This window comes from Puma concolor, chromosome E3 (genome assembly GCF_028749965.1).
Source record: "Puma concolor isolate L17-30 chromosome E3, mPumCon1.1.hap2, whole genome shotgun sequence".
NCBI classification, from domain to species: Eukaryota; Metazoa; Chordata; class Mammalia; order Carnivora; family Felidae; genus Puma; species Puma concolor.
Genome location: NC_141682.1, coordinates 33,399,046 through 33,424,640, shown reverse-complemented (window position 1 = coordinate 33,424,640; position 25,595 = coordinate 33,399,046). Strand labels below are relative to the sequence as shown.

Below are 25,595 nucleotides of genomic sequence, written 5' to 3'. Positions count from 1 at the left end.
GACGGGGCTCCAAAGCCTGCCTGCAGGGAACACGGGCCACGTCGGCCGCGTCAGGCGCCTCACCACCTCCTCTGGGTGCTCTGCACCCCTTCCCCAGCGTTGAGGCCGGCTCTGCCCCTGCCCTGTACCGGTCGTGCTCCGGGAAGCCCCTCACTGGAGCCTGGGGGGCCAGACCCAGGCTTGGGGTTTCCGACTGAGGCCTGTCTGGGGCTTGTCACTCCAGGCCTGGGCCACACTCAGCGTTCAGCCAGGCCGGTCCTGCGGCTATCCCTGCCTTGCCTGGCTGCCCAGAGCTGAGGGCTCTGGTTAAAAAACAAGCCACTCCTGGGGCGCCTGGGTGGCTCAGTCGGTTAAGTGTCCCACTTCGGCTCAGGTCATGACCTCAAGGTTCGTGGGTTCGAGCCCGTATCGGGCTCTGTGCCGACACCTCGGAGCCTGGAGCCTGCTTCGGATTCTGTGTCTCCCTCTCTCTCTGCCCCTCCCCCGCTCATGCTCTGTCTCTCTCGCTCTCAAAAATAAACAAAACATTAACAAGGAAAAAAAGAATAAGCTGCTCCCCCATGCCACCCCCTCCTGAGTACACACATCATAAGGCAAGAAGCCTGAAGTGATCTCCCCAGGCCTCCCTCCCTGCCTTAGTCTGTCGCTACCTGGCAGTCAGAGTCTGGTCACAACACAGACTCCATCAGGTCACCCGGGCTCCTCGTCACATGTCAGACCCCCTGTCCTCACCATGGCCTGTAGGGCCCCTGCCCACCTGTTCCATCTCATCTCCTGCACGTGACCCCATCCCGTCCCCTCCAGCTTGGCCAGCCCTTGCTCTCTGACGGGCTGAACTGGTTTCCTGAGATGGCCCCGCGGTTCCCTCTGCCTGCACTGTGGCCTCTGGGCTACCTCCTCCTGTCATTCCAGGCAGGATTTCAGTGTCCCCTCATAGGAGCCTTCCTGAGCTCTCTTTCTAGCATAGTCCCACTCACTGGCCAACCACCTTGTTGACCTCTAATCTGAGTACTGTCACTGCTTGGAATGTTCTTGTTCCTTTAGTTTCTTGTGTTGCTATTTACCACCTGAGGCTCTGGACGCCTGGACGTGAACGCTAGGGGAGCAGGAACCGTTCATTCCCGTATCCTTCGGGCTCACAGTAACGCCTGGAACATAGTAGGGGCTTCGGGAACGTGCGCTGTGCGGAGCTCAGCGATCACGTAGTGAGCACTGCGTCATTCGGAGACATTGCCAGCTTCTGCGCAGTCTTGACCCCAGCGAGAGGCTCAGCCCTCCTGTCTGTGGGGCAGTAACCTGTCTGCTCATGAGGGTGGGAGGACCAAGCAGGTGGCGATGAGGCCCATGAATATTCCCTCCTCCCCTCTGTAAGAACCCGACTGCCTTTAGAGTGGGACGGACCTGGTGCCAGTCTTGGCTATCACTTTCGAGCTGTGTGACCCTGAGTAAGTGACTGTACTTCTCTGAGCCTCCATTTCCTCATCTCGAAAACGGGGACCAGAGTCCCCGGCCCAGGGGTGGCTTTGCCGCAGGTCCAAGGCCCGTGCCCTGCCACTCTCCGGAGCTGATGCTTGCCTGTGTTCCGTGTGCGCCATGGTGCCCAGCTCACCCCCTCCCGGCCGCACCTGGGCCCCCCACCCGGCCCCCGCCCCACACAGTCCCTCCTATCACTTTTCATTCTTGTAAATTGACGTCAGTGCTGCTGAATCATGAAGCTGAGGTTTGAGAGAGACACAGAATCTGCACCGCCAGGGAAGCCACATGGCACACACATTGCTTCTCTATTGCCACCTCCCCCACCCCACCCCCACCCCCAGCCCTTTTCCTCTGCAGCCGTGCTGTGTGCACAAGATCGCAGCCACAAGGGGCGGAGTGCGGCTCCCGGGGGCTTTGGGGTCACTTCAGGTCACTGTACATATGTTAGCGTAGCTTCTTTAAAAAATGACTCACAAAGAGAAGGGGCCCCCTCTGGGGAATGTGATCAGAGGGGCCTTTATTCTTAGCCATTCTGTTCCAGGTTTTATAAGGGGAATGGGTTTGTGTTGGGAGGATGCAATTTAAAAAAAAAAAAAAAATTTTTTTTCTAGGAAGCTGAAAAAGCCCTGAAACTATTGTGAACTCGTTTCTCTTTAGATGAGGACCTGTTTCCCCGTCTGTCACATGGGGATGTTAACAGGACCTAAGTCACAAGGCCCGATCACAAGGCTGGGAGTCGTGTTTGCGCGTAGACGCGAGGGGCCTCGAATGGCACCTGCACGCTTACCGCCATAGATAACTATTAGGCCCTCGCGGGCAGGCTGTGTTGCCTGCTGATATCCAGCCTCCCAGCCGGTACCCAGCCTGAAGCGCCGGCCTCGCCACCAATCGTGTGCCCTGCTTTGCCTCTCTTGAGCCTCAGCTTTCCTCTCTGTAAAATGGGAGAGAGGTGTCTAACTCACAGACCAGCGGTGAGGATTCAACAAGGTAGCACAGGACCCTGCCTACAGCAAGTGCTCCCTGAGCGTCTGTGGTATACCCCAGCATCGCCTTCTTGGATTTCTCCAGGAACTGCCCGAGCTGGGCGGGCGACCGGGAAAGTCAGAAGGGGATCCGCGCAGCCGTGAAGGAAGGGCAGGGAGGTGGTGAAGAGGAAAGCAGTCTCTCCTTGGAGGCACAGAGCCGAGACCCCTCCCTCCCGCCCCACCTCGTGTAAGGAGGCAACTGCCAAGGCTCTCTCAGATCCTAAATCTCTCCAGGCCGTCCTTAACCTTGAGGGCTGGAACCTGTTTCATCCCCAAGACAGGCCTGGGCTGTTCCGGTTCTCCAGCAAGTTAGTTTTATGTTGCACTTTCAAGTCTGAAAGGTATTGTTAAATATTAGGACACTCCATCCTAAGCTGCAGAGGGCCGGTCTAACTTCTAAAAATGAAGCGCGACACGTCCGTGAGGTTGCTGAACCCTAAACGCAAAAGTGACTCGGTTCACCAGGTGGGGCCGCCCAGTTGCCAGCATGGCTTATCCGTCAGGCCACCCACCAACACAGGAGTAGCCGTAAAGCCCGTGTCACGGGCACTTCGTGGCCGGGTGGGCCAGCCCCGCAGCGTCCTGGAGCGCCCATTCCCTCCCCCAGCTCCTGAACGCCTCACCTGTGTCCGCGATGCACCTAGGCACCTGCTGCTGAGGGCTACCTCCTCCAGCAAACCCATTTTAGAGGTAAGACACTGAGGCCCTGAGAGGCCAAGGGAATTGCCCAAAGCCGCGAGCAGGGCCCTCCTGCCACCACAGACCACAAAGCAGTTTTCTGGCTCCAGGTTGGGTGTTCACCGAAAAAGTACACGAGACAGAACGGGATGGGAAGAAGGAAGTCAGGCCCAGTCCTGTATCCCCCACCCCACCTAAAATGCCCCCCCACCCCCTGCCACCGAGGCTGAGTCTCAGAATGTGCCCCTCCTCTTCCAAAAACTCATCAAGCCCCCACCCCCCCCCCACCTTCCTGGAAGTCTTTGTGGTCACAGAATGAAAGAAGTTTCCTCTCTGTCATCCATTTCAGACAGATTCTGGGTGGACAGCCACAAGACGCCCAGGTGTCTTCTCTGACATGGGAATGGCCACAGGCACATTCACCCCCTGCCTTGCTTTTCTCCTCTGGAAAAATGAGAAGCGTCTTGCTTCATAGGCTCGTCTGATTGAGGCATGGAAAACCCAGAACAGGGCAAGGCACACGTTAAGGGCTCAAACACGGAGCTGCCATTTTACCCCACACGAAACACCAACGCTGGACCGGCTACTCCTCTCCCCCTGAGGGCTGGAACCATGCAGGTCCCCCGGCCACAGAGCACAGGTCACACTCCATCTCCAGCCAAACCCATCAGTCTTAGGACCGCTCTGCCGTGGACCCGTTCAGAACCCCGGGGAAATCCTGGGAGCAAAGCACACGCTCTAGAAACCTTTTTTCTTTAAAAAAAAAAACTTTCATAATAAAGTTTATTACCTAAACTGGCTGTAAAAAATATAAAATAGGATTCTGCACAGCAGAAAAATAAAGCCAGAGACCCTCCCCCAACCCCTGGTTTGTGCAAAGATACTAGGTATATGTAAACATGAAGAGGTAGGAGGTAAATTCAGGTCCTGGCCCCACATACAGTTAAGGTGCTGCAACAACCAGGGAGATCCAGAGGGAGCACCGGGGGGTGGGGGGTGCGCCCCCGCCCCCAAGACATGGGGAGGGGTCTGCGGCCTCGTCTCCAGCCGAGAAGGGGAGGCGCCTCGCCCCCACACCCGCTCCCTCCAACCCAGGTGGGGAGGGCACCCACGTGGTTCCAGGGAAATAATAATTAATAATAACAAGGCCCTCGAGTTAATGCTGCGTGCGAGGCCGGTCAGATCTGAAAGGGGAAGGAGCTCAAGTAGTCGCGGAGGACGGGGTTGAGGGGGATGCGCGCCAGGTTCTCGCGGCCCACGGTGGCCACGATGCGCTGGCGACACAGCTCCTGCAGCGGCCGCACGCGGCGCTGGCGCAGCGGGGCCCCGAGCATGCGGCGCGGCGCCGCCACGTAGTGCTCCAGCAGCTCGAAGAGGCAGTCGAAGCTCTCCCGGCTGCCGTCCAGGTGGAAGCGGCCGGCCTGGAAGTGCACGCGGATGCTCGTGGGGCCCGAGGCCATCTTCACGCTGAGGGCGAAGAAGCAGTTCCGCTGGCGGCTGTCGCGCACCAGGAAGGTGCCCACGGGCTCGGCTCGCAGCCGCTCGTGCGCCCCGTGCACGCTCAGGGGCCCCCAGTAGAAGCCGCAGGCGTCGAGCAGCGCGCTGGCTCGGGTGATGCGCCGGTACTCGGCGTGAGAGCGGAACGTGCGGAAGTGCGTGTCGCCGGGGGCCGGGGCCGGGGCCGCCGGGCAGGGCCGCGGGCGCGCGGGGACCGCGGGCGCCGCCGAGGGCGAGGGCGGGGACGAGGACGAGGAAGGCTCTGGCCGCCGTCGGGACTCTGCTGCCGTGGAGATTGCATTGTCGGCTGCCACCTGGTTGTGTGCTACCATCCTACACGCGGGGCCGGCCGGAGGGGTGGGCCATAGCGTCCGGGGGTGCGCTGGGGGAGACACGGGCGGTGAGCCGACAGTCGGGGCGGGCCCGTCCGAAAGGGCCGAGGGGCGCAGGAGCGAGTCGGCGCGGCCCCCGGGAGCCTCAGGGGGCTCAGCTAGCAAACGGGCCTCCCCGTCCGTGGAGCTCCTCCAGGCGGTTGGGGGCCCGGCAGAGGCGGAGTCCGGCCGCCAGGTCGCTCAGAGTTTGGGTGAGAGAGGGGGGCGTGGAGAGAGGTGCGGGGAGCAACCTGCCCCGACTGCGGCCACCGGGCCCTCGGCTCGCCGCCTCGCGGCCGCCGCCTGCTGGCCAGGCCGGGGACGGGCGCCTCGTCCGGGCGGTTTGGACCAAGGCAGAGAAGCTGCGCTGCGGGAACCCCGCGCGCGGGGGGCTGCTAGGGTGGGGCCGGCGGGGGCCAGGGGCGTGGCGGCCGCGACCCCATCATGCGGCCCCCGAGGCCGGCCTGACACCCGGCCGTCCTTTCCTGTCCTGTCTTCCCCTCTCCCTCCCGCTTCCTTGCCCAGTGCCCGGCTCACCTGGCGGCGGGGCGCGGGGCGCCGCGGGCGGGGCGGCGGGGGGCTCCGGGGCGGCTCTCGCGCATGCTCCGGGGCCGGGAGCCGTGCAGCTGCCACGGCCGCAGCTCGCTCTGCTCCGCGCCCGCCCCTGCACCAGTCTTTTATTTTAAACTGGGTAGGAGGTGGGGCCCGCTGGCGGCGGCCCCGCCCCCTAAGGCTCCACCCCCCGCAGGCCCCGCCCTTCCGCGCCACTTTCGGTTTCTTTTTCGGCGGTGGAGCGAGGCGCGGACCACACGAGCTCGACCTTTCGCACGCCATCAGGGACCCTCCGCGGGGAGGCACCCCTCTCCCCTGACCCAGCCTCACACCCATCCTAGGACCCCTCCATCAAGGGCTCTGGACCCCCTGCCATTCCGATGCCCCCTTTGCACCTGGAGCCCCTACTTTTGCCCCCACTACTGCCCTAGGGCGCAGATTTGTGCAGCCAAGCCCTTTTAGTATACACTGGACTGGCTCCGACACACCCCTCTCCCCTCCCCCCACCAGGTATCTCGGCACCGGTCTCCGGTAGATCTCTGTTCTCCACTCCCCTGTAGCCAGGCCGCACCTCCCGATTCTGGGGTCCCACCTGCAGATCCGGCCCCGGACCCCTTGGGGCTGCTCCCGCCGTCCCCCTGCCGCCCGCAGCCCCAAACCCTCGGGCGGCTGTCCCCCCGCACCCCTCCCAGCCCGTCACTGGCCCTGGTCTTGGCTTGGGCTTCCCAGGAAGCGGCGGCCTGACCACAGGCTTCAGAGGAACCCTTCGGAAGCGCGAGAAAGGCGCCTCGACTGCGGATCCGAGTTCCTCGGAAACCGGGCGGGGCCGTTAAGGGCAGCTTTGGCTCCGCTTCCCCGCCAGGGGACAGCTGGAGAAACTGAGGCCCCGCGGAGGGGTTGTGATCTGCAGCGACTGGCAGATGAGGGGTGGGGTTCTGGATGAGCATGCCCTCCTCTCTTATTTTGGGGAGAGAAACAGCTGGGCACCTCCAGACGCACTTTGGAGCCGGATGAAAAGATGGTTCATTGATGTGATGATTCCAAAAACCTACCTTGAGTTTTCCTGGCCTGCCCTCCTCTCCCCCAACTACTACTTTACAGAGTCCTCTCCCGTTACTCGGTCAAGCATCTGCCGCCACTGCCGCCACCCCGCACTCATACCTCTGGTTTGGGATCATGGGGGCTTGATGGTGCCAGCTATACTTTGTACATCCGTGTGCGTGATCCGGTGACTTTGTCTGTCGTGGAGAAGCACGGAGTACGTGCCTGGTTGGTACGTGTATTTTTGAAGGCAAGAAAGAACTAATGAGGGTCGGGGCTAGTGCGTGGTTAGTCCCAGACTCTTCAGGGGTTACGCAGAAGACTGACCTGGCTGGGGGCTTGGCGAGTGGCTTCCCGCTGGCACATACTGCCCTCTACAGGCCGTTCTCAGACCGCAGCCCAGCCCTCTCGTCTCCTTGAAGCCCTAATGGGTTCTAGGTCCTCCCGCCCATCCCCTTGGTGCTCTCCTTCCCTGGCCCCAGGCTGCCCACGTTTCCTCTTAAACACAAGGGGATGGCCCAGAACCAGCCTTACTTAGGACCCCATCAGCTCCCGGAATTCATGTTGGCAGGAGCTGGTATTGGTCACTAACGTAGTTGTCCTGTGTTGTGTGTATATATGTGTGTGTGTGTGTGTGTGTGTGTGTGCGCGCGCGCGTGCGTTAATGTGCAAGGAGGTGGGAGACAAGGTGTGGAGATGTGCATGTGCCAGTGGTCAGGTGCTGTGGTCATTCCGGAGGACCTACCTGCTGGTGCTGTGCCCTGTGGTGGGGGTGGAAAAAAAAAAAAGGTAGTGGCTAAAAGTCTGACTTTGGACCCAGACTACATGGATTCCAGTTCACCTGTACCACTTTCCAGCCTTGTGATTCTGAGCGTGTAATTAACCCCTCGGCTTCAGTTTCTCCATGCGGGAAACAGAAAAATAGTACCTCCTTCCTAGCAGCAGGGATTATAGGGATTATGGGTCAAACACTCAGAGCCATCCCTCATTATAATAAGCATTCAGCAGGTGTTCGGTCTTGCTCTGTTCCTCTGAGGGTGCCTGCGGGCAGCGTGTTAGGTCCTGTAGCCACGTGGTAGGTCCTGTAGCCACGTGGCTTCATGCCATGTCCGTTTCAATTTGTTTTTAATGTTTATTTAATTTTGAGAGTGAGAGACTGAGCGCAGGTGGCTGAGGAGCAGAGGGAGAGGGAGGAGACACAGAATCCAAAGCAGGCTCCAGGCTCCGAGCTGTCAGCACAGAGCTCGATGCGGGGCTCAAACTCACGGACTGCGAGATCATGACCTGAGCCAAAGTTGGACACTTAACCGACTGAGCCACCCAGGCGCCCCTTTTTAATATTTATTTTTGAAAGAGAGAGCGTGCGCATGTGCACATGCATGAGTGGGGGAGGGGCAGAGAGGGAGACACGGAACCCGAAGCAGGCTCCAGGCTCCCAGCTGTCAGCACAGAGCCCCACACGGGGCCTGAACTCACGAACCATGAGATTATGACCTGAGCTGAAGTCACTTAACCGACTGAGCCACCCAAGCGCCCCATCCCTGTGTCCACTTTAGAAGCCCTAACCCAAGGGCCACAGGCCAGAGAAGGCATGGGCGAAGCAGGAGGAAGAGAGTTTTGTGGGGATAAACCAGGGCTCTGGATGCTGGCAGTGGGAAAGGGTAGCACTTCCCTCTCACCTGAACTGGGGGCGGTGGTCTGGGCCCAGAGAAGGCCAGGCTGGGCTGGCTCCTGTATGATCTGTCTTCCTGCCACCAGTCTCCTCAGCAGGCCTCTGGGCAGAGGGAAATCTATAAATAGCTGATGGTCCGTATGCCCCCTTAACCCCCACTGGCAGCTTCGATGGCTCTATGGGAGAGCCACCCCTTTCCTTGGGGTCTGGAGCCCCCTTCTCACAGCCCCGTCTTGTTGCCACACTCCCACCCATGCCTGTGAAGGAAGCCCCCCTCCTCCATCCCATTGACTCATACCTGTGACGTGTTGGCCTGAGGTGACTGTGTGCCACATGCTTTACAGTCCTTAGATCATTGGATTGGCGTAACAATCTAATCTGCCCATTTTGCAGACAGAGAAACTGAGGCTCAGAAGGGGAATCGCTTGCCTTGGGGCACACAGCTCAGAAGGGGCACAGCTGCAGGATATATCAGACCCCCCAAAGCTTTCACCCGTGTCCACCGTGCTGTCAGCTCCCTCCCCCAGTTCCTGGTGATCTCAAATCCTGGTCTGCCTGCTACAAAAACAGTAGATGCCAGAGAAATCAGAGATTCATCTGTATCCTGAGCCTGCCTGGGGAGGAGTGGGGACGGTTCTGCCAGCTTCCCTCTCACTTCGGAGCTTGAGGAGGCCCCAGGTGTCAGCGTCTAGGCCTCTACCTCGCCCTCTGTGGCTCTGAATTCATCCTTGAGCGCCAATTTCTTGCCCATACAGTGGGCTCGGCCCCATCCTCCACCCTGACCAGATCCTGTTTGTGAAAGCCGTGGTGACTCAGGCTCAAATCACTGAGTACACGGCCAGGACACTTACCGCCAACAGGACAGCCACTCCAGCTTTGGTTTCATTTTCTGAAGCCCTGACTTCAAAACGAAACCAAATCCAGATGCCAAAAGGGAAAAAGAAATCGGTTGATTGACAGGCATCTGCCTTCTTGGCATTTCTCCCCGGAGGACTGGCCCCAGGCTCGCAGGAAGCTGGGCAGCGCGGGAGCCCCGAAGAGCTCAGGCTCCACGTCAAGACAGGGCTGCGTTCCGATCCCACACCTGCTGCTTCCCAGCTGTGTGACCTTAGGCAAGCAGCTTGCCTTCTCTGGGCCTTGTCTGCCCCGTCTGCAAACAGTCCCTGAAAGTTCTGGCCCTCGCAGAGCAGCAGTGCACACCGAGCCCAAAGCAGAGTGCCCGGCAGAGAAGGTGCTTGGCACAAGCGACTTCTTGTCACAGGGCAGTTGAGACAGCCCTCTGTCCACAGCTTGCTGGGCGGCAGCCTGACATGTGGGGCCCCAGCCGGCAGCAGTGGGGAATCAAAATCCTGGCCCACAGGGCTCAGTTTTTCAGCTTCTCTTTCCAGCTTTGGCCAAGTTCTGCCGGGAAAAGCTGTCCCTGGCTAGGGCATGCGATCCTGAAGTTGTCCTCTGCCCCGGTGTTCCTCCATCCCGCCTGCCTCCAGCCTGTGGTGGCAGCCCGGGTTCCCATGGGAGGCGGTGCCTCTGGGGAGCCCCGAGCAGTGTGGCTTACATCGTGGAGACGGCTAACCATCAGCCTGGGTTTAAACCTGTCACTTAATGAGCACGGGGCCTGGGACAAGCTTCTTGGTTTCTCTGTGCCTCCGTTTCCCTATCTGCAGGATGGGGGTAAGAGCTCATCTATTTCCCTCCTTCGGTGTTCATTCAGCAGGTTAGTTGTCGAGTGCCCGCTGTCTGCCAGGCACTGGGAACTCAGGGGTCTTCAGGCAGACAGACAGGAGGCAGGGAATTCACATAAGCATTTCACGCTGTGCTAAGTGCCACGGGGGAAATAAACGTGGGGACAGGGAGCGACGAGAGGTATGCGGGTTTGGGGCAAGAGTGAGATCAGGCAGAGAAAGCCTTTTAGACGGTGACGGAGTTGAGATCTTTCTAAAAGTGGGCTGAAGGTGACTCCGGGCACAGAGATCAAGCAGTTCATGCAAAGGCCCTGCGGTGGGAATGATAGGCGTGTGTGAGGACCCGAGAGAGGGCGTAGTGTTGGTGTAGACAGCAAGGGGGGTGAGCGCAGAGGTTCACCTGTGCTTCAGCACAGGGGTTGGCAGGGGTCCAGTCCGTCCGGCGGGTCCCGGCTAGGAGGTGGGAAGGGCTTGGATTTCACCCTGACGGCTGGAGCCAGTCCTTGAGGCCCAGGAAATACTGTAGGATTGGATATGGAAAGAACCCTCTGGCTTCTGACCTTCCAGACAGCTGGGTCTTTAGCCACAGTGACCTGCACTAGAGGCCTTGGGACATACCTCACGACTGTCCCTGACCCGCCAGGGTGTCACCACCCTATTCCCCCAAGTGGTGCAAAACCAGTACCAAAGGACAGCCGGGGGACATTGTAAGAGAGAACACTGCTTGGGGAGTCCAAGGCCTGAGTCCTGGGGGTCAGCCCTCACACTCTGGGAGACCTTGGGAGAGGAATCACAGTTTACCGGGCCCCCAGCTCTGGGCCGGGTGACAACTTTTTGGCATATTGTCTTACTTGCTCTTTCCCACGGTCTTATGAGGTGGCAGTAATTAGGTGCCCTCATTTACCAGAGGAGAAAAGCGCTACTCAGCGAGCTGGTGGAACGCGAACAGGAGTTTCGGAGAGGCTGAGCCCCACCTGAGGCCTCTGTCTGGAGAGGCCCCTGCTTCGCTGTGGGGCGTGGAACCTGGTCCCAGCCGGTCCCGACAGCGGGAAAGATCGCGGCTTCCAGGGAACGCGTGCGCCCCTCGCGACCCTCGAGTCCAAGGAGAAGGCTCTCCTCTACAGCAGAGGAGGCCGAAAGGCCAGGAGGGGTGACTGGACTCCAAAGTGACAACAGGAGGGCTCCTCCCTGGTCCTGGGGAGACTTGATGAGAACCTTCCAGCGGTCTCTTTATCCCCCTGCGACAGGTGGGGAAAGAGGTAGGTCCGAGATGAAGTGTAGGCAGAAAGTAGGGGCTACTGTGTTAATAACTCCGAAATAGGAGGGGCAGGAAAGAGGGTAATCTGAGGGCGTTGGTCACGGAGCCCAGACATACCTGGTTCCAGGCCCAGCTCCCCCAGCCCCCCCCCCCCAGTAAGTGTGATGGCTTCAGGCAAACGGACTTAGTCCAGAGGCCCCAAGAACCCTCACGAACTCCAAGCATGGTGGGCCTGGCAGTTCCGTTTGGCAGTGGACAGAGGGCAAAAGAGAATGTGTAAAAGCTATGAAACCAGACGCGGAAACACACACAGCCGGCCGGGACATCGGGAGTCGGGGCCAAGGATGACTCCTCACCTCACCCCGCTGCTCACTGTGAGAAAGCTACTGCCAACGGCAGGTACCGCGGCTTGAATTGGTCCCCGTTCTCAGGTTCGGGAGGCATCTCGTCTCCGGAGGCTCGACAGTGGCCCGTGACCTGGGAGGCCCGGTGCCCGCTGGCGCAGAAGAGGCCCCCGGCCAGGCCGGCAGGGCCCCGAGCGGGCTCTGGGACGAGGTGATCCTGGACCCGAGTTTGAAAGACCAGGGAGGACGTGGCCAAGGGACAAGAAGGGAGTGTGCTTCTGGAGGCGCACGGCACGGGCAGCGGCCTGGAGACAAAACTCTGAGGACCCGAGTGGCAGGTGGCAGGAGATGAGGCTAAGCAGGAAGGGTTTATAGGCAGAGGCTTGGCTGGGAGAAGGCCGTGTGCTGTCCTTGGCCTTTCCCTGCCCTGCGGTGATGAGTGCCTCTGGGGAGAGCCTTCTGGGCCACCTTGGCTGGACCACCAGGCCCAGAAACGTGGGCCGGAGAGCAGTCAGTTTATAATCATGGGTTCTCTGCGCTCAGTTTATAATCGTCGCACCTGTACCCTCTCCCTTCAAGGTCAGCAAAGCTTTGCCGAGCACCTGCTGGATGCTTCGCCGATGTTCATTTCGTTTTTCTCCTCGACTTACTCTTCCGTTTCCTTGGATAGAATAATTAAAGCACTTTCCCTCCCCGGACGTAACCCCAGGCACCGGCTTGGTCTCTGCACTTTCAGATCTTTTTGTGGGCACTTATGTCGTGCTTCCCCTCCGCCCCCTGCCCCATAAAAACAAAGTGTTGTTTTGTGTCGGCTGCTTTGTTCTGTGAATGATAGATCTTTCCCCATCTTGTTCTTTTCACCCAACGACATCTGCCAGCCCTCCGAATAGAGAGATCAACCCCCATTCTTTTTTTTTAACATTTAAAAAATTAAGTTTATTTATTTTGAGAGAGAGAGAGAGCGCACACAAGCTGGGGAGGGGCAGAGAGAAGGAGACACAATCCCGACGCGGGGCTCGAACTCACAAACTATGAGATCATGACGTGAGCCAGAGCCGGATGCTCGACCGACCGAGCCACCCAGGTGCCCCGTGAGTTATTGCCAGGTTTTGGCTCTTACAAACCAATGTGACCCTGGACCTCCCTGGGTCTCCTCTCGGCACACGTGTGAGAAACACCTTGCGCACTTCAAATGTTAATAGACGCCGCCTGATTTGTCTGCCAGCGTGCGTGACCACCATCACGCCCTCAGCAGCCACAGCCAACCGTCTCTGCTTCCCTTACCCTCACCAGCACTTGTTATTACCCATCCTTTGCCATTTTTGCCCGTGCAGTGGGCACACAGGTGGCATCTCACTGTTGCCTTAATGCCTGCTCCTTTTCTTAACCGAGTCAACGAATGTGCACTGAGCTCCTGATAGGCCCCCGGGCTAGGTGCTGGGGATACAGCAGTCAAGAGCAAGGGGCCCCTTGGACCTCTTCGCAAAGCACGAGAGGCAAATAAGGCTCAGAGAGGTTAAGAGCCAGACCCAGGGTCGTCCAGCGAGGGAGTGAGGGAGCTGGGAATTGAACCTGGGTCTGTACGGCTACAGAGTTTCAGTATTTTTCCTCCTGAATTGTACTCAGACGGGGCGTCTCAACCCAGGATGTGCCCCAGGACTGCTGGGTCCCCCGAGCGACCCCCGGGGCCCATAGGAATGGCAGCCCCACCACAGGTGAGGCTGTGTCCCAGCATTTCTTAGGCTACCCCGTACCCCCAATATCCCACCCAAATGATATCTCTCAACCGGAAAGGCAAGATATGTTGCCTTCAGAATCTGCATAACCTTCCCAGTGGCTGAACAAAGTGGCTGTTTCTGTTTCCTGAATTTGGGTTTCCAGCGGACCTGCCCCCGAACTGTTGCCTCCCCACCCGAAACCAAGCAAGTAAAAGAATGAGCCTGTGGTTTGCTGTTTTTCCTCTTGTCATCGGTGTCTGCGCGAGAGGGGGGCCGTGTGCCTGTGAGTGCCTGTCGGCATGTGAAGAGGTGTGTGTGTGTGTGTGTGTGTGTGTGTGTGTGTGTGCGCGCGCGCGCGCGCGCGTGCTGAGGAGTTCACATGTAAACCTAACTCTCTCCATGTCTGAATGGGCTCCAAGGGCGAGTCCTTTGTCTATGTGACTGGTCGTGTGTGTGTGTGTGTGTGTGTGTGTGTGTGGTTGTGAAACTTTTTTCTGAGTGTTGGAAACATGGGAACATGTGACCCAGTCTGTCTGCTTCCCAGTTCACTTTCTCTTATTACAGAGATTGTGTCTCCACAATAGATCTCCTGCCTTCAGTGATCATGTCATAAAAGGACACTGCCCGGGGAATAGGGAGGTCCTTTGGTGAGTGGGACTTCAAGTCCCTGACCTCATCTTCTGACCCTCTGTCTCCACCTGCTCCCTTAAAATGTGCTCCCCAGAAGGGCTCCCCAAACTCTTTTGCCCTGAGGTGTCCGTGACTATCATGGCATCATCTGGCCTTACATTTTTAATAGGAAACCGGGTGGTTTGGGGCAAAACATAAACGTCTGATTTCACACCTGCCTTCCTGCAGACCTTATCAAACCATTTTACCTCTGAGTCTCAGCTTCTTCATCTATAACATGGGAGCGGTAATGTCTCCTGCCTTAGGTGTGTGGATTCAGTGGAAACATTTATGTCAAAGCATCTGGCACCTCATAGGTGCTCAGTAAATGGTAATTTCCCCAGCCCGCCTGGGCCCTCCCCACATCCTCTCATAGGTACGTGGTGCCAACCTGGAACATCTCCCTGCTGTGGGGAGGACAGGGGCCCAGGAAGTACACACTATGTACCTGACTCTGTACCGGATGCTTGTATTGCATTATCTCAGGGAACATCCCCACCCCCTCCAGGTAACTCCTCGGGAGATGAGACCAGGGCACAGAGAGGGAAAATGACTCTCTAAAGCCACACAGCAGAGATCTGAGGGGGGACCTTCAGGGTCCTGCCACTGTCCCGCAAAAGTCAGCCTTGCTGTAATTGACATACAGTGTGATGGCACTTTCATGAAGTCGTCACCGCTGTAAGGCCCGCTCCTGGTTCCTTTCCGTCTACTGCAGACCCCCCGAGCACTTCCACGCCTGACCCGTCTCCACATGTTCCCCTCGGTTCCGTTAGCCCAGATGCCAAGTGAAACACAAAAGGGAATCTCAAGCATCCACGTGCCCAGCGCTGTGCTGGGTACTTTCCCAGGCAGTGACTGGGCTGGTGGACTGTGAAGGGAGAAATGATTACCCGGTTAGACGTGGAGCGGGGTGGTCTCGGAGAAACTTGGGTCTGACCCTAAGCCACTTGTGGTAATTTACATGGGGCCCTAACCATTCCCACCATCTGGTACTTCGTCTGCCTTATTACTTTTGCAAAGGCTCCTTCAGTGCAAACTGTGTGCAAAGTGTGAGGCCTGCGTGCCCCTTCACACCCTCAACACCTCCAGAGGAGGAGACTGATTCCAGATGGCTGTTCCCTCTGTGCCGGCTCTTCTGTTCCCTGTAGCTCCGTCTCCACACGGCAGCGAGCACGGGACCCTGTTAAGACCCTCCTGTGACTTGAACGGCCAGGCTCCCGGTGCAAACCCCCGCAGGACCTGGCCCCCACCTGGCACCGCCCCACCACCTGCACACACTCTTCCTTTGGGCCAGAATGTCCTGGACGGGGCCCTGTGTGTCCTCTGTGTTCCCAGAGCCCAGCACAGCCCCAGAACGTACCTGGGCCCTTAGCTAAGTTGTGGAGCGTCACCAGCAGGGAAACGGGAGCCAGGGTTCAAACTCGGGGTGCTCTGGACTTCGAAATGCACATTCCCGACCCCTCCCCTCGCCTGTCTCCTGCCACTCTTGTGTGCTGGCTACGGCATGTGGGTCACATGAACACGTGGGCCTGTGGGCATCTCGGGTGTGTGTGCACCGAGGTGGGAGGTACAGGGCCGAGGAGGCTCCGCCCCTCTGCTGCCCAGCTTCCTGGTGTGTCCAGCCCGCCTTAGTTTCTGCTCCGGTGCTCGCGTTGGTTCGCACACTTCCGGGAGGTCCCGGCGCGAGCCACGTCCCTGCTCCTTACGCGGCCTCTTCCTGCTTTGAGCTTCCAAGCCAGGCCCCCCAACCACGTGCCCCCTCTCGTGAAACCAAGACACCAACTCCAGGAATGGTCATCCAGCGTACAAGCTTTAATCAACGTTGCATAGAAATCACTGTAATAATGCGTTCCTGCAAAAAGTTTGACTTCCTTCTAGTGCGCGATGGCATTTCTCATTTGGGTGCAGCCGATGCAGGAACAAGCCATGGGGTGCTGTCTCAGTTGCATTTCCGCCCTGAGGGATGGGAAGGGGAGAGGACCTTTAACTGGGAATGCGTCACTGCCTCCTTTGGATTTTAGACTGCTCATCGGCAGCTAAATACGGGGGGTGTGGGTGGAGCTTAGACTGTCAACACCCTTTTGCCTTCTGTGAATCCGCCCGTTTGTCCCACTTCTCACCCAACCATCCATGAATTCACCCAGTCCCTCTATTACCCAACGTCCTTTCCCTGAACTGGATCCAGGCTACCCATTCAGTCTGTCCGTCCAAACGTCTTCCTCCCACGGTGCAGTCAGGCTTCCAGTTGACCAGCCAGTTCATCTGCCCTTTTATCCATCCACTCAGCTGCTCATCTACCCACCTAGCCCATCATCAACCATTTCACCTTTCTTTCCGCAGCTGTCGAACTACGCCCAACCCATTCACCATCCATTCACCAGTCATGGGACGGGGGGGGGGGGGGGGGGGACGGGGGTGCAGCCTATCCCTCGCTCCTTCTGTCCACTCAGCCACCTAACCTTGGTCACCCAACCCTCTATGGACCAACCTTCTAATGAGTGGTTTACCCAGCCAGCCTCACATCCACCCATCTAGCTAACCCACAGTCTGGCCACCCTGCCCATCATCCCACTCTGTTTGAAGAGCTAGTCCATCAGTGCGTCACCTGTACGACCGCCCTAGTCTCCTCGCCTTGGCCACCCTTGCCTGTGGTTCCTCTGTGCTCTGGCTTAGAGGCTGTAGCCTTTACCTCGCTCCCCCTAAGGTCCAGCTGGGCTGCTCTCCCTCGTCTGGAGTCGGGGGGAGGGGAGGGTCCTGTGGCCCTTCCCCACCTGCTTGAAAGGTACCTGAGTTCCGCCTCTTTGTTTTATACACCCGCGGGCTCCTCTTGGCCGCCTTCCTCTTTTTCACCTTTCCTCCCGAATTCCTTCTGTTCTTGGGGTAGCTGCGGGAACGGGTGGTGGGTCGCGGGGGACAGTGGTGGGAGCGCATGCTGTGTTTCTGGTGCCTCGGCGGTGGGCTGGGGTCTGGACTCTGGCTCTGGTGGCCGGTTGGGCTGTGGCCGGAGCTCCGGCTCCGGCTCCGGCTCCGGCTCCGGCTCCGGCTCCGGCCGCAGCACTGGCTGCAGGTGTGGCTTTGGGGCCGAGAGTTGCTGTGGGGCTGGGTGTGGGTGATGGGAAGGCTCTGCGTCTTGGTGTCCATGGGAGGCCACGCGTGGAGGGGCAGAGGCCTCCTCCTTCTCCTCTCGCAGCACGCCCGGCTTTACAGAGGCCCCGGCAGCCCCTGCTTATATAACTGGGGCTGATTGTGATGCCACAGGCCACCGGGGTGTGACAGATGTGGCCAGGCTGGGACAGAGCCCCTGCCCCTTGCCTTCACCCCAGGGTGGGGCCGCTTTCAGGGGCGCTCTGGGAGAGTCCCGTCTGTTGGCTAAAAGTAGGGACCCTTGGGGCGCCTAGGTGGCTCAGTCGGTTAAGCGTCCGACTCTTTGTTGCGGCTCAGGTCATGATTTCACAGTCCGTGGGGTCGAGCCCCACATCGGGCTCTGCGCTGACAGCACGGAGCCTGCTTGGGATTCTCTCCCTCCCTCTCTCTCTGCCCCTCCCCCACTCACGCTGTCTCCGTCTCTCTCAAAAATAAACAAAATTTCAAAAAAAAGCGGTAGGGACCCTGGGGTCAGATGGAGCTGGGTCCATATCCCTGATCTGCTGCTTGCTTTTCTCTGGCTTTTGTAGAACGGGGGCAATAAGAATACCGATCTCCCGGGACGTCAGATGAATTAGAGAATCTACGTCCAGTGGTTGGCTCCGGGCCAGCCCCCAGAAGGACCTCCATGCCCGCTGTCTAAGCATCCCCAGTGCGCTTCCGTATTCCCCCCACGCAGCGTGGAAGTCAGGAGCACCTCTCTGACCCTGGTGCAGTTGGCTGGCCTCGTGGGCGGCCCATCGGGTGGATGACTAGTGCACAGCCAGACGGGCGGGTGGGCAGACGTCGAGTCGACTGGATGGCTTACCGCACGGCGGGTAAGAGTCACCGGATGGACTGATGGGTGGTCTGCCTGGTGAGCTCACCTCCCCAGCCATGTTTCAAGCTGGGGGATTTAGACCCTGGTTCAAACGCCAGTTTGGGCTTATGTCCGATCTTGGGTAGCGTGTTTTGGTTTTCAAGGCTCGGTTTCCTTACCTAACAAAGGGATGTCTTTCCTTCCTTCGCCGCGTTCTTGTGAGCCTGACTGCGTGGTCGCCTTGAGAGCCTGCCTCTCTCCTGGCTCCCTGCTCCTCACCCTGCTCCGCTCCTTGATGGTGGAGCCCCGCCATCCAGTTGGAATCCCCACCCTGGCCCGGCTCAGACCTCCCAGCTCCTAGAGCGGAAAGCCGGTGCCCGCGTTTGCACACAGCCCCGTCGGAGCTCGCTCGTCCGTCCGGTCGGTGCTCCGTCCGCAGCCGCCTGCCTCTCCCCACACCTTGGCCAGTGCCCGTGGGCTTTGCTCTTGGCCGCTCAGCCTGTAGCTCCCATTCCCTGCTGCCACGCCACACCCTCTGTCCTCCCCGCCCCCAGCAGCCCCCCCAGCCAACCCCCGCTTCTCTCTGTTGGTCATGCACAGCTTTGCCTCTTGTTGTGAGGCTTTGCTACCACCTACTTTTGCCGCAGGTTATTACTAGGCATGTCCCGTCAGTCGTGGCGAAAGCCGCTCTCGTCTACTGAGCGCTTCCTGTGTGGCTGGCCTCCGGGCCCCACGTTTTCCGTAGGCAGCCCTGCCCTCCAGCCTCCCAGGGACGCTGTGCGGTAGACTGAATGGTGTCCCCCCCCCCCCCCCCCGCCCGCAAAGATATGTCTGCGTCCTAACCCCTGGAACCTGTCGTGGATCTTTGCAGATGTAAGTAAATTAAGGATCTTGAGGGCATCCTGGATTATCCAGGTGGGCCCCAAATCCAGTGACAAGTGTTGTTATGAGAGAGACGAGACACAGGGAGAAAAACCAGGTGGGGGCAGAGCCCATGAGGGTACTTGACCACAAGCTAAGGAAGTCCTGGGGCCCCTGTGTGCCGGACGAGGCAGGAAGGATTCTCCCCTAGGACCTCCGGAGGGGGTGTGACCTTGTTGACACCTTAATTTCATGCCTCTGGCCTCCAGACTATGAGAGAATAAATCTCCATTGTCTGAAGCCACCAAATCCGTAATAATTTATTCTAGCAGCCCTAAGAAACTAATGCACCCTGGAAGGTGGGTGTCTCATTATTATATTTAACAAAGGGGAAACGGGCTCAGAGAGGTTGAGAGACCAGCCCAGAGTCCCACAGCTCGTCAGTGGCCGAGCCAGGATTCCAGTCCAGGTCTGGCCCCTTCTAGTCCTGCCTTTCAGTCACGGAGGGCCCGCGTGGCCCTCTCTGTCCTGAGGGCTCTGCTTGTGTGAGCTCAGTGGGGCTGGTTGGGTTCTCAGTGCTGGGCCACTCTGTCAAGACTGGCTGTGGATCTCTGGACTGTCTCCCCCATCCTCCCCTCTCCCCACTCTCCTCCCCCCTTCCCTCCCCCCTCCTGCCTCCCCTCCACTGCTGACTCCCCACTTCCCGGCCCTCCAGTACGTAGTGAGATAGAGTCTGTGTTTTATTCAACTCAGGGCCCATCAAGCCTGGCATGGTGCCTGGTATGCAGCAGGGGCTCGACGGGGATGTTTTCGGGCAGATGACTGGGCAGGCGGACCTATGGGGCGTGGACAGAGGGACGGAACCGGCTCACCGAGTTCCTTGGTCGGGGCGTGGAGTTGGGGGCCCTGGACAGCAGGGTCTCTTCCTCCCGACATCACATGCCCTCTGCCTGCTCCGGGCCTCAGTGGTGGCCTCCCCTTCGAGTAAGTCAGGGCCTCTCCTTGCACTGAGAATCTTCTGGAAATACTGTCTGCCTCGCACCCCTGTCTCCAGCAGCCCCCACCAGGATCCTTCTGGGGCCCAGGAGCCTGGTGCTCGGGGGACCGAGGGAAGGGGGTGAGACCTCACTTGTTATTTCTTTTGGCAAGAGCAGGGTTAAGAGAGCCAGGGCAAGAGTGGCAACAGACGCGTTCCAATGCTTCTTGAAGGCCAGAGTAAGGGCCCGGGTCTGCGTCTGGATCTGGCACCTTCTCTGGGCTGCCACTGCCCACTGCTGTGATGGGAGCATTGGCAGCTGGACCCCTTGATGAAGGCAGAAGTGAGCCTTTGGCGGCGGGGAGCACAGGTGGTCACCCTGACTTCAGCAGCATCAGTGGCTGAGGACCGGAGGCCCCTCCATGTGCTCTGACCCCAGAACCGGGGCCAGGGCGGCCAGAGGCAGCCACCGTGACCCCAGCGACATTTCCGACAGACCTGGCCGGCTTCCAGTCCTGGCTACTACTTTTCCTACCCGCCGAGGCAGGGGAGGGTGGTGGAGAAGCCACGGGGGGGGCGCCTGGGTGGCGCAGTCGGTTGAGCGGCCGACTTCAGCCAGGTCACGATGTCGCGGTCCGTGAGTTCGAGCCCCGCGTCAGGCTCTGGGCTGATGGCCCAGAGTCTGGAGCCTGTTTCCGATTCTGTGTCTCCCTGTCTCTCCTTCCCTCCCCCGTTCATGCTCTGTCTCTCTCTGTCCCAAAAATAAGTAAACGTTGAAAAAAAAAATTAAAAAAAAAAAAAAAAGTTTTCGCTTCAAAAAGGATGATGATTGTAGCTGATTAAAACCATTAGCTCTGTGGGGCGCCTGGGTGGCGCAGTCGGTTAGGCGTCCGACTTCAGCCAGGTCACGATCTCGCGGTCCGTGAGTTCGAGCCCCGCGTCGGGCTCTGGGCTGACGGCTCAGAGCCTGGAGCCTGTTTCCGATTCTGTGTCTCCCTCTCTCTCTGCCCCTCCCCCGTTCATACTCTGTCTCTCTCTGTCCCAAAAATAAATAAACGTTGAGAAGCCACGGGGGCGTGGGCCTCCTGAGAACTTCCAGCTGGACACCAGGAACAGGGGTCCCTGACCCCTGCTCTTCCCCGTCCCTACCCACACGCACACAAGGGCACACGCTCGCACACACACACACACACACACACACACACACACACACACACACGGCACTGCAGGCGTGGGGTTGGAGAGACCGGAGAGGCGAAGTCCTTGGGAGACTTTTTATTGACTCTTTTCGGAAAGTTCTTCTCGCCGGAACAGTGGTGGGAACCTCTTCCTGGGCCACCGTCGTGGGTCAGGAGTGCGTCTGCTTGGGCTCGGGGCTCTGCTGGGCCGCAGGCTCTTCTTCCGCACCCCCCTTCTCCTGCCGCTCGTCCTGTATCAGCAGCAGCTTGCCCTGCACTGGGAGCTCCTCCTCGTCCTCCTCCTCTTCCACCTCCTCGTCCTCCTCCTCCTCTCCCCCCTCTTCTCCCTCCCCCTCGGACGACAAGGAGAAGTTATCCTGACTCACGCAGGCCACGAGCTTCTTCATGGGGGATTCGTAGCCCTGGCTGTGGCCAGTGCTGAGCTTGGCACAGCGGGAACCCATTGCCCGCGTTGGCTGCCTCTCCAGACCGGGAGGGAAGGCCACTGGAGATGGAGGGAGTGGAGGGGCTGTGAGGACAGTAGGCAGGGCGCTGACATCACAAAGGGGCCCCTGGAGCCCTGCCCCCCACCCTCGGACACCCGAGTCTGGGCTGACACCTGTCTCAGACCTCAGCCACCAGCAGCCCCCTCGAGGTCCCACCACCTATAGGCCAGGACGCAGTCAGAGTTCCAGGCCGGCCACCTTGCCTCATTTGTGCTGGCAAAAGTCCCCCTTTTAGCTGGGATGACAGTTGGGGATAGAATTTCCAGAAGCAGGAGAACACATAGGCTCCCCTCCCCACATTCCAGAAGTACCCAGCCCCAGAGAGCCGTTGACATTATGTGAGGATGGGTCAGAGTAGTGGTTACTTTGGGGGGCAGTTGGCATGAGGGAGGAGAGAGGCTGGAAATGTCTGGTTCCTTGACCTGGCGGTGGAGGCGGGGGGGGGGGGGTGGTGACGGGGAGGGCTGCACAGGTGTACTTATAACTTGTGCCCTGTGTATAAGCTGTACTTCTGGAAGACTAGAAGTTTTCCTGTTTGTGGTCACACGATTTCAGCACGGGGTGCAGGGGAGGGGGGTGAGAAGTCATTGCTGAGCCCTTATCCTTTTTCTGCTCCGGAGGGAGCACAGCCCTGACGACAGGGATTTAAAATTTGTGGTAACGTCCAAAGCGTTCGAGGGGCGCCTGGGCGGCTCAGTCGGTGAAGCGTCCGACTTTGGCTCAGGTCACGATTGCACGGTCAGTGAGTTCAAGCCCCTCCCCCGCACGTGCTCTGTCTCTCTCACAAAATTAAAAAAGATTTCTAGTGGCCCCCAAGGCCTCCCTCAGTCCCGCGCCTGTTGCTGGAGCATGCCAGACCTGTTTCCCATTCCCCAGCCACCCAGCACACCCTTGCCCACTCTGGGTAACGGGAGGATACCGTTTATTTTGTTCCCTTTTTGTATCTGTGCCTGAGGGAGACTGGACAGCAAATTTATTATCTCGAGCTTTATTTGACAGATGACCTTGGTGCATTTCAGTCAAGATGTTGTGGGCTGGCAAGGAGCATCCACCGTCAGGGGATTGCTTTGGTCTCACCGGGTGGTTCTCTGGCGGCTGACTTTTCCTTCATTTCCATCCAGGGGTGTGACGGACCCCGGAAGGTTTAGTGTTGCCTCCGGCACCTCCTTGTCCTGACCCTTCTGTGGCCTTTGGGGAAAGAGTCCTGGTTACAGGGCTCTGGGGACAGGACTCGGGTGTCACGGGGTGGGGTCCCAGGGCCACCCTGGGCGGGTCAGGAGTGGGGCTGGGCGGGGGGAGGGTGCCTCCCGGGGGTGGGGCCTGGGCGCATCAGGGGCGGAGACTGGCCACACCTCCGGTCCTGGACCTGCAGGCACCTCTCTGGCGCCTTCTCCTCTGGCAGGAGCGTCTCCGCCTCCTGTGGGCCCTGTACCGCCGCCTTTGGGAAGAGCGCCTGCGTCTGTAGCAGGAGTCTTTGTGGGTCCTCTGGTCCACCTGGATGTCCTCTGCATTCACGGCCTGCTCCTGCTCCTTGTCCTGGCACTCATGCTGGCCGTGCTCCTGCCCCTGCTGTGGGTGTCCGCTCGGACTCCTCCTGTAGCATCGGACCATGGTCCCGGGGCAGGTGGCTTAGGCTGAGGGCACGGCTGGCCTTGGGGGTAGGGGAGGAGGGTTGAGGCCTGCCCGCCTGCTCTTGCCGTCAATGTTGGTCTGGTCTGCCGGCCGCTCTTTGCGGGCTTATATATAAAGGGGCCCCCCCACTATGACTCGGCGGCCCCACCCTACCATTGTTCCCACGCTGGCCACTCCCTTCACAGCCGGCAGGACCACCCCCTTGCCTTGCCCAAAAAATGTGTGTGGGTCCCTCAGGCCACAGGGACAGTGCTAACATTTTGTACAAATCCATCTCAGTTGGTGTCATTCTCACGCCCTCGTTCCCGAAGCTTCCTCCCCACCCTGGGGCTGTGCCGCGATCGGGGGTTTTGTATGGGTTGTTACTGCATTCATTTACTTTCCAATTCCTGCTTCCCATAAAGAGGTGAAGTGGCTTGCTCTAGGTCACTCGGCAAATACGGGGCAAGGCTGGGCATCAGTCTGTGCCCTTGGCCTTCCACCCCCTTCCCACCCCAGGCGGTGCTCCCCTCCAGCCCAGGTGGTGCTCCCCTCCGCCTGTGCCATCTTCCTTTCTCCTGGGCCTCACTGTCCTTTGGATCCCAGTAAAATCCAGAACGTGGGAGCAACTGTCTGACCTCTAACCCCGTGGACGTCACCTTAGGTGCAGGGGGACTTTCTGGCTGGGTCCCGTGTGGGAATGCAGGTGGCTTCTAGTAGCTGGGAAAGATGAGGGAACTGGTTCTTCTCCCCTGGAGCCTCCAGAAAACCCAATTCAAGATAATAAATTTGCGTTTTAAGCAATGAAGTTTGTGGGGATTTGTTAAGAGCGGCTATTTAGGAAACCAGTACAGAGGGCTTGATCCCACCCTAGTATTCATATGCTGTTTAGTGCCGCCCTAAGTGTAAATGCCCCGGGATGTGAGGGGGTGTTCTGCGTCCAGCCGTCCTGCCATCCTGCCCGTATACAGTCAGATACGCGGGGTCAGGCAAGCGGGTTCAGTCCCATTCTGTGTCCTTACCTGAAAAGACCAGGTCATTTATGCCCATCTTGCAGTGTGAGCCCCCGACGTGATGAATGTATGGTATTCAATAAAGGGAAGTCACGGCCACGACATTTCTGCGGTCACTTTCTCACCGAGCTCCCTGCGACTGACGAAATGCCCTGGGCTTTGCCGGGATCTGACTGAGCCAAGCAGACTCAGAGTCTCCCAACCCATCGTGAACACTGTCCACATCTCACTGGGGTTTCAAGCCCCCGGTGCATCATGTGGGTTGAGGAGGCAAGAGGAGCCGGGCAAGATTCCTCGTGACCTGAACTAGGGAGACATTCAGTGCTGTCTCGGCAGCACTGTTCTCAAACAGAAGACACCTGGGCACTGGGGTGTAGTGAAACCTTGAGCAGGAGCTGCATTTCCCCGGCTCTCCAGGGGCAGGGCAGGGAGCAAGTCCAGAGCCAGGGAGAAGCCCTCCGACGCCAGCAGGACCCGCCCCCGTCCCCGTCCCCGTCCCCGTCCCCGTCCCCGTCCCTGGTGGGACTCACAAAGGGCCGGCCGGCGCGGGAGCAGATTATGGTGGTGACCGGGGTGGAACAGAGAGCTTGGAGCCAGATCCAGTGACCGCCGCTCGTGTCCCCTCTTCCCGGCATCCCCCCGCACCCCGAACCCCCGTCAAGACAGAGAGACGAGGGTGCGATTCTTTTTTTTTTTCAACATTTATTGACAGGTGGCATTGTTCATTAGCAGGCTCCTGTTCAGGTCATGGTGCTGGTGGCATGTTCAGAGGCGGCAGGTCGGTCTTGACTGGCTGGTAGAATTCCGGGCAGGAGTGGTGGACCGGTACCCCGGGCGTGGATCATCTTCTCCTACACCTCCCCACCCTGTAGCGGCGGGAACACACTGCGGAGGGAACCGGGGAGGGGGAGTTACAGCGGGGCCGTGGGACCCATGGCCCGGCCCCACTCACCCCCCCACCCCGCCCCGGGGCGCGCCCCTTCACCTCTCTTCCTCGGCCTCCTACAACTTCGCCTCCTTCGTCTGCGGCATCGGCGTCTGCGGCGACGGCACCTGCTCCTGCTGTGGCTGCGGCAGCATCTGTATCTGGCCATGGCTCTAGATGGATCCGGCCGGGATGCTCAGAGCAGGGGGTCTATCTTGGTCGAGCCAGCCAACCTGTGAGCAGGTGGAACTTGGTGGGCTGTGAACCGGGGGCCCGGCTTGTGGGCCTCTTATAGACACAGGGGGGGCCCCTGGGCATTGTGAGGGCACAGAGGCCTTGACCTCACAGACCCTGCCTGAGCTGTCCTGATCGCGTCCATATATGGGCATGCGGGAGGCCCTTGGTGAGGGCAGGGTGGGGCCCGGCCAGGCCGGCGCCCCGCCCCAACCCCAGGTCACCGGTGGAGGGGAGACAAGAGGACTTCTCTGTCGGGGGCACTCAGTCAGTCAGTCAACAACCAAAAAAATTATTGGACACCTAGTATGTGCTCGATTCTGGGCTAGGCCCTGGCATACCGCGATAAATAAGGCAGACGTGTT

The 25,595-nt window shown here is 59.2% G+C and overlaps 4 protein-coding genes and 1 long non-coding RNA gene across 5 annotated transcripts; all 5 read right to left on the bottom strand.

The window, feature by feature from the left end:
• Positions 1-3,475: 3,475 nt before the first annotated feature.
• On the bottom strand, positions 3,476-5,709 carry SOCS1 (suppressor of cytokine signaling 1). Its single transcript, XM_086691243.1, has 2 exons — positions 5,585-5,709; positions 3,476-5,058 (listed from the first exon to the last, which is right to left on the bottom strand). Exon 2 carries the CDS (start codon positions 5,006-5,008, stop codon positions 4,358-4,360), a length of 651 nt encoding a protein of 216 aa, XP_086547369.1. The 5' UTR covers positions 5,009-5,058; positions 5,585-5,709; the 3' UTR covers positions 3,476-4,357.
• A 10,065-nt stretch (positions 5,710-15,774) lies between these two features.
• Positions 15,775-17,205, bottom strand: TNP2 (transition protein 2). Its single transcript, XM_086691242.1, has 2 exons — positions 16,770-17,205; positions 15,775-15,939 (listed from the first exon to the last, which is right to left on the bottom strand). Exons 1-2 carry the CDS (start codon positions 17,122-17,124, stop codon positions 15,923-15,925), a joined length of 372 nt encoding a protein of 123 aa, XP_086547368.1. The 5' UTR covers positions 17,125-17,205; the 3' UTR covers positions 15,775-15,922.
• Positions 17,206-21,023: 3,818 nt separating this feature from the next.
• PRM3 (protamine 3) lies at positions 21,024-21,557 on the bottom strand. The gene has a single exon (XM_086692411.1). The coding sequence runs from the start codon at positions 21,403-21,405 to the stop codon at positions 21,112-21,114; it is 294 nt and encodes a 97-aa protein (XP_086548537.1). The 5' UTR covers positions 21,406-21,557; the 3' UTR covers positions 21,024-21,111.
• An 862-nt stretch (positions 21,558-22,419) lies between these two features.
• PRM2 (protamine 2) lies at positions 22,420-23,173 on the bottom strand. Its single transcript, XM_086691241.1, has 2 exons — positions 22,800-23,173; positions 22,420-22,635 (listed from the first exon to the last, which is right to left on the bottom strand). The coding sequence occupies exons 1-2, from the start codon at positions 23,056-23,058 to the stop codon at positions 22,592-22,594; spliced, it is 303 nt and encodes a 100-aa protein (XP_086547367.1). The 5' UTR covers positions 23,059-23,173; the 3' UTR covers positions 22,420-22,591.
• Positions 23,174-24,753: 1,580 nt separating this feature from the next.
• Positions 24,754-25,393, bottom strand: LOC147573125 (uncharacterized). The gene is made up of 2 exons (XR_015245234.1): positions 25,057-25,393; positions 24,754-24,956 (listed from the first exon to the last, which is right to left on the bottom strand). It is a non-coding gene; the product is annotated as an uncharacterized LOC147573125 (long non-coding RNA).
• Positions 25,394-25,595: the final 202 nt, after the last annotated feature.

Bases quoted from the DNA above. Each gene is read 5' to 3' on its own strand.
- TNP2 (XM_086691242.1), bottom strand. From the start codon at position 17,124: ATGGACACCAAGACGCAGAGCCTTCCCATCACCCACACCCAGCCCCAC.
- SOCS1 (XM_086691243.1), bottom strand. From the start codon at position 5,008: ATGGTAGCACACAACCAGGTGGCAGCCGACAATGCAATCTCCACGGCA.
- PRM3 (XM_086692411.1), bottom strand. From the start codon at position 21,405: ATGGGTTCCCGCTGTGCCAAGCTCAGCACTGGCCACAGCCAGGGCTAC.
- PRM2 (XM_086691241.1), bottom strand. From the start codon at position 23,058: ATGGTCCGATGCTACAGGAGGAGTCCGAGCGGACACCCACAGCAGGGG. The intron at 22,636-22,799 runs GTGTGGCCAGTC...CTTTCCCCAAAG, and splicing joins CTGCAGGTCCAGGACCGGAG to GCCACAGAAGGGTCAGGACA.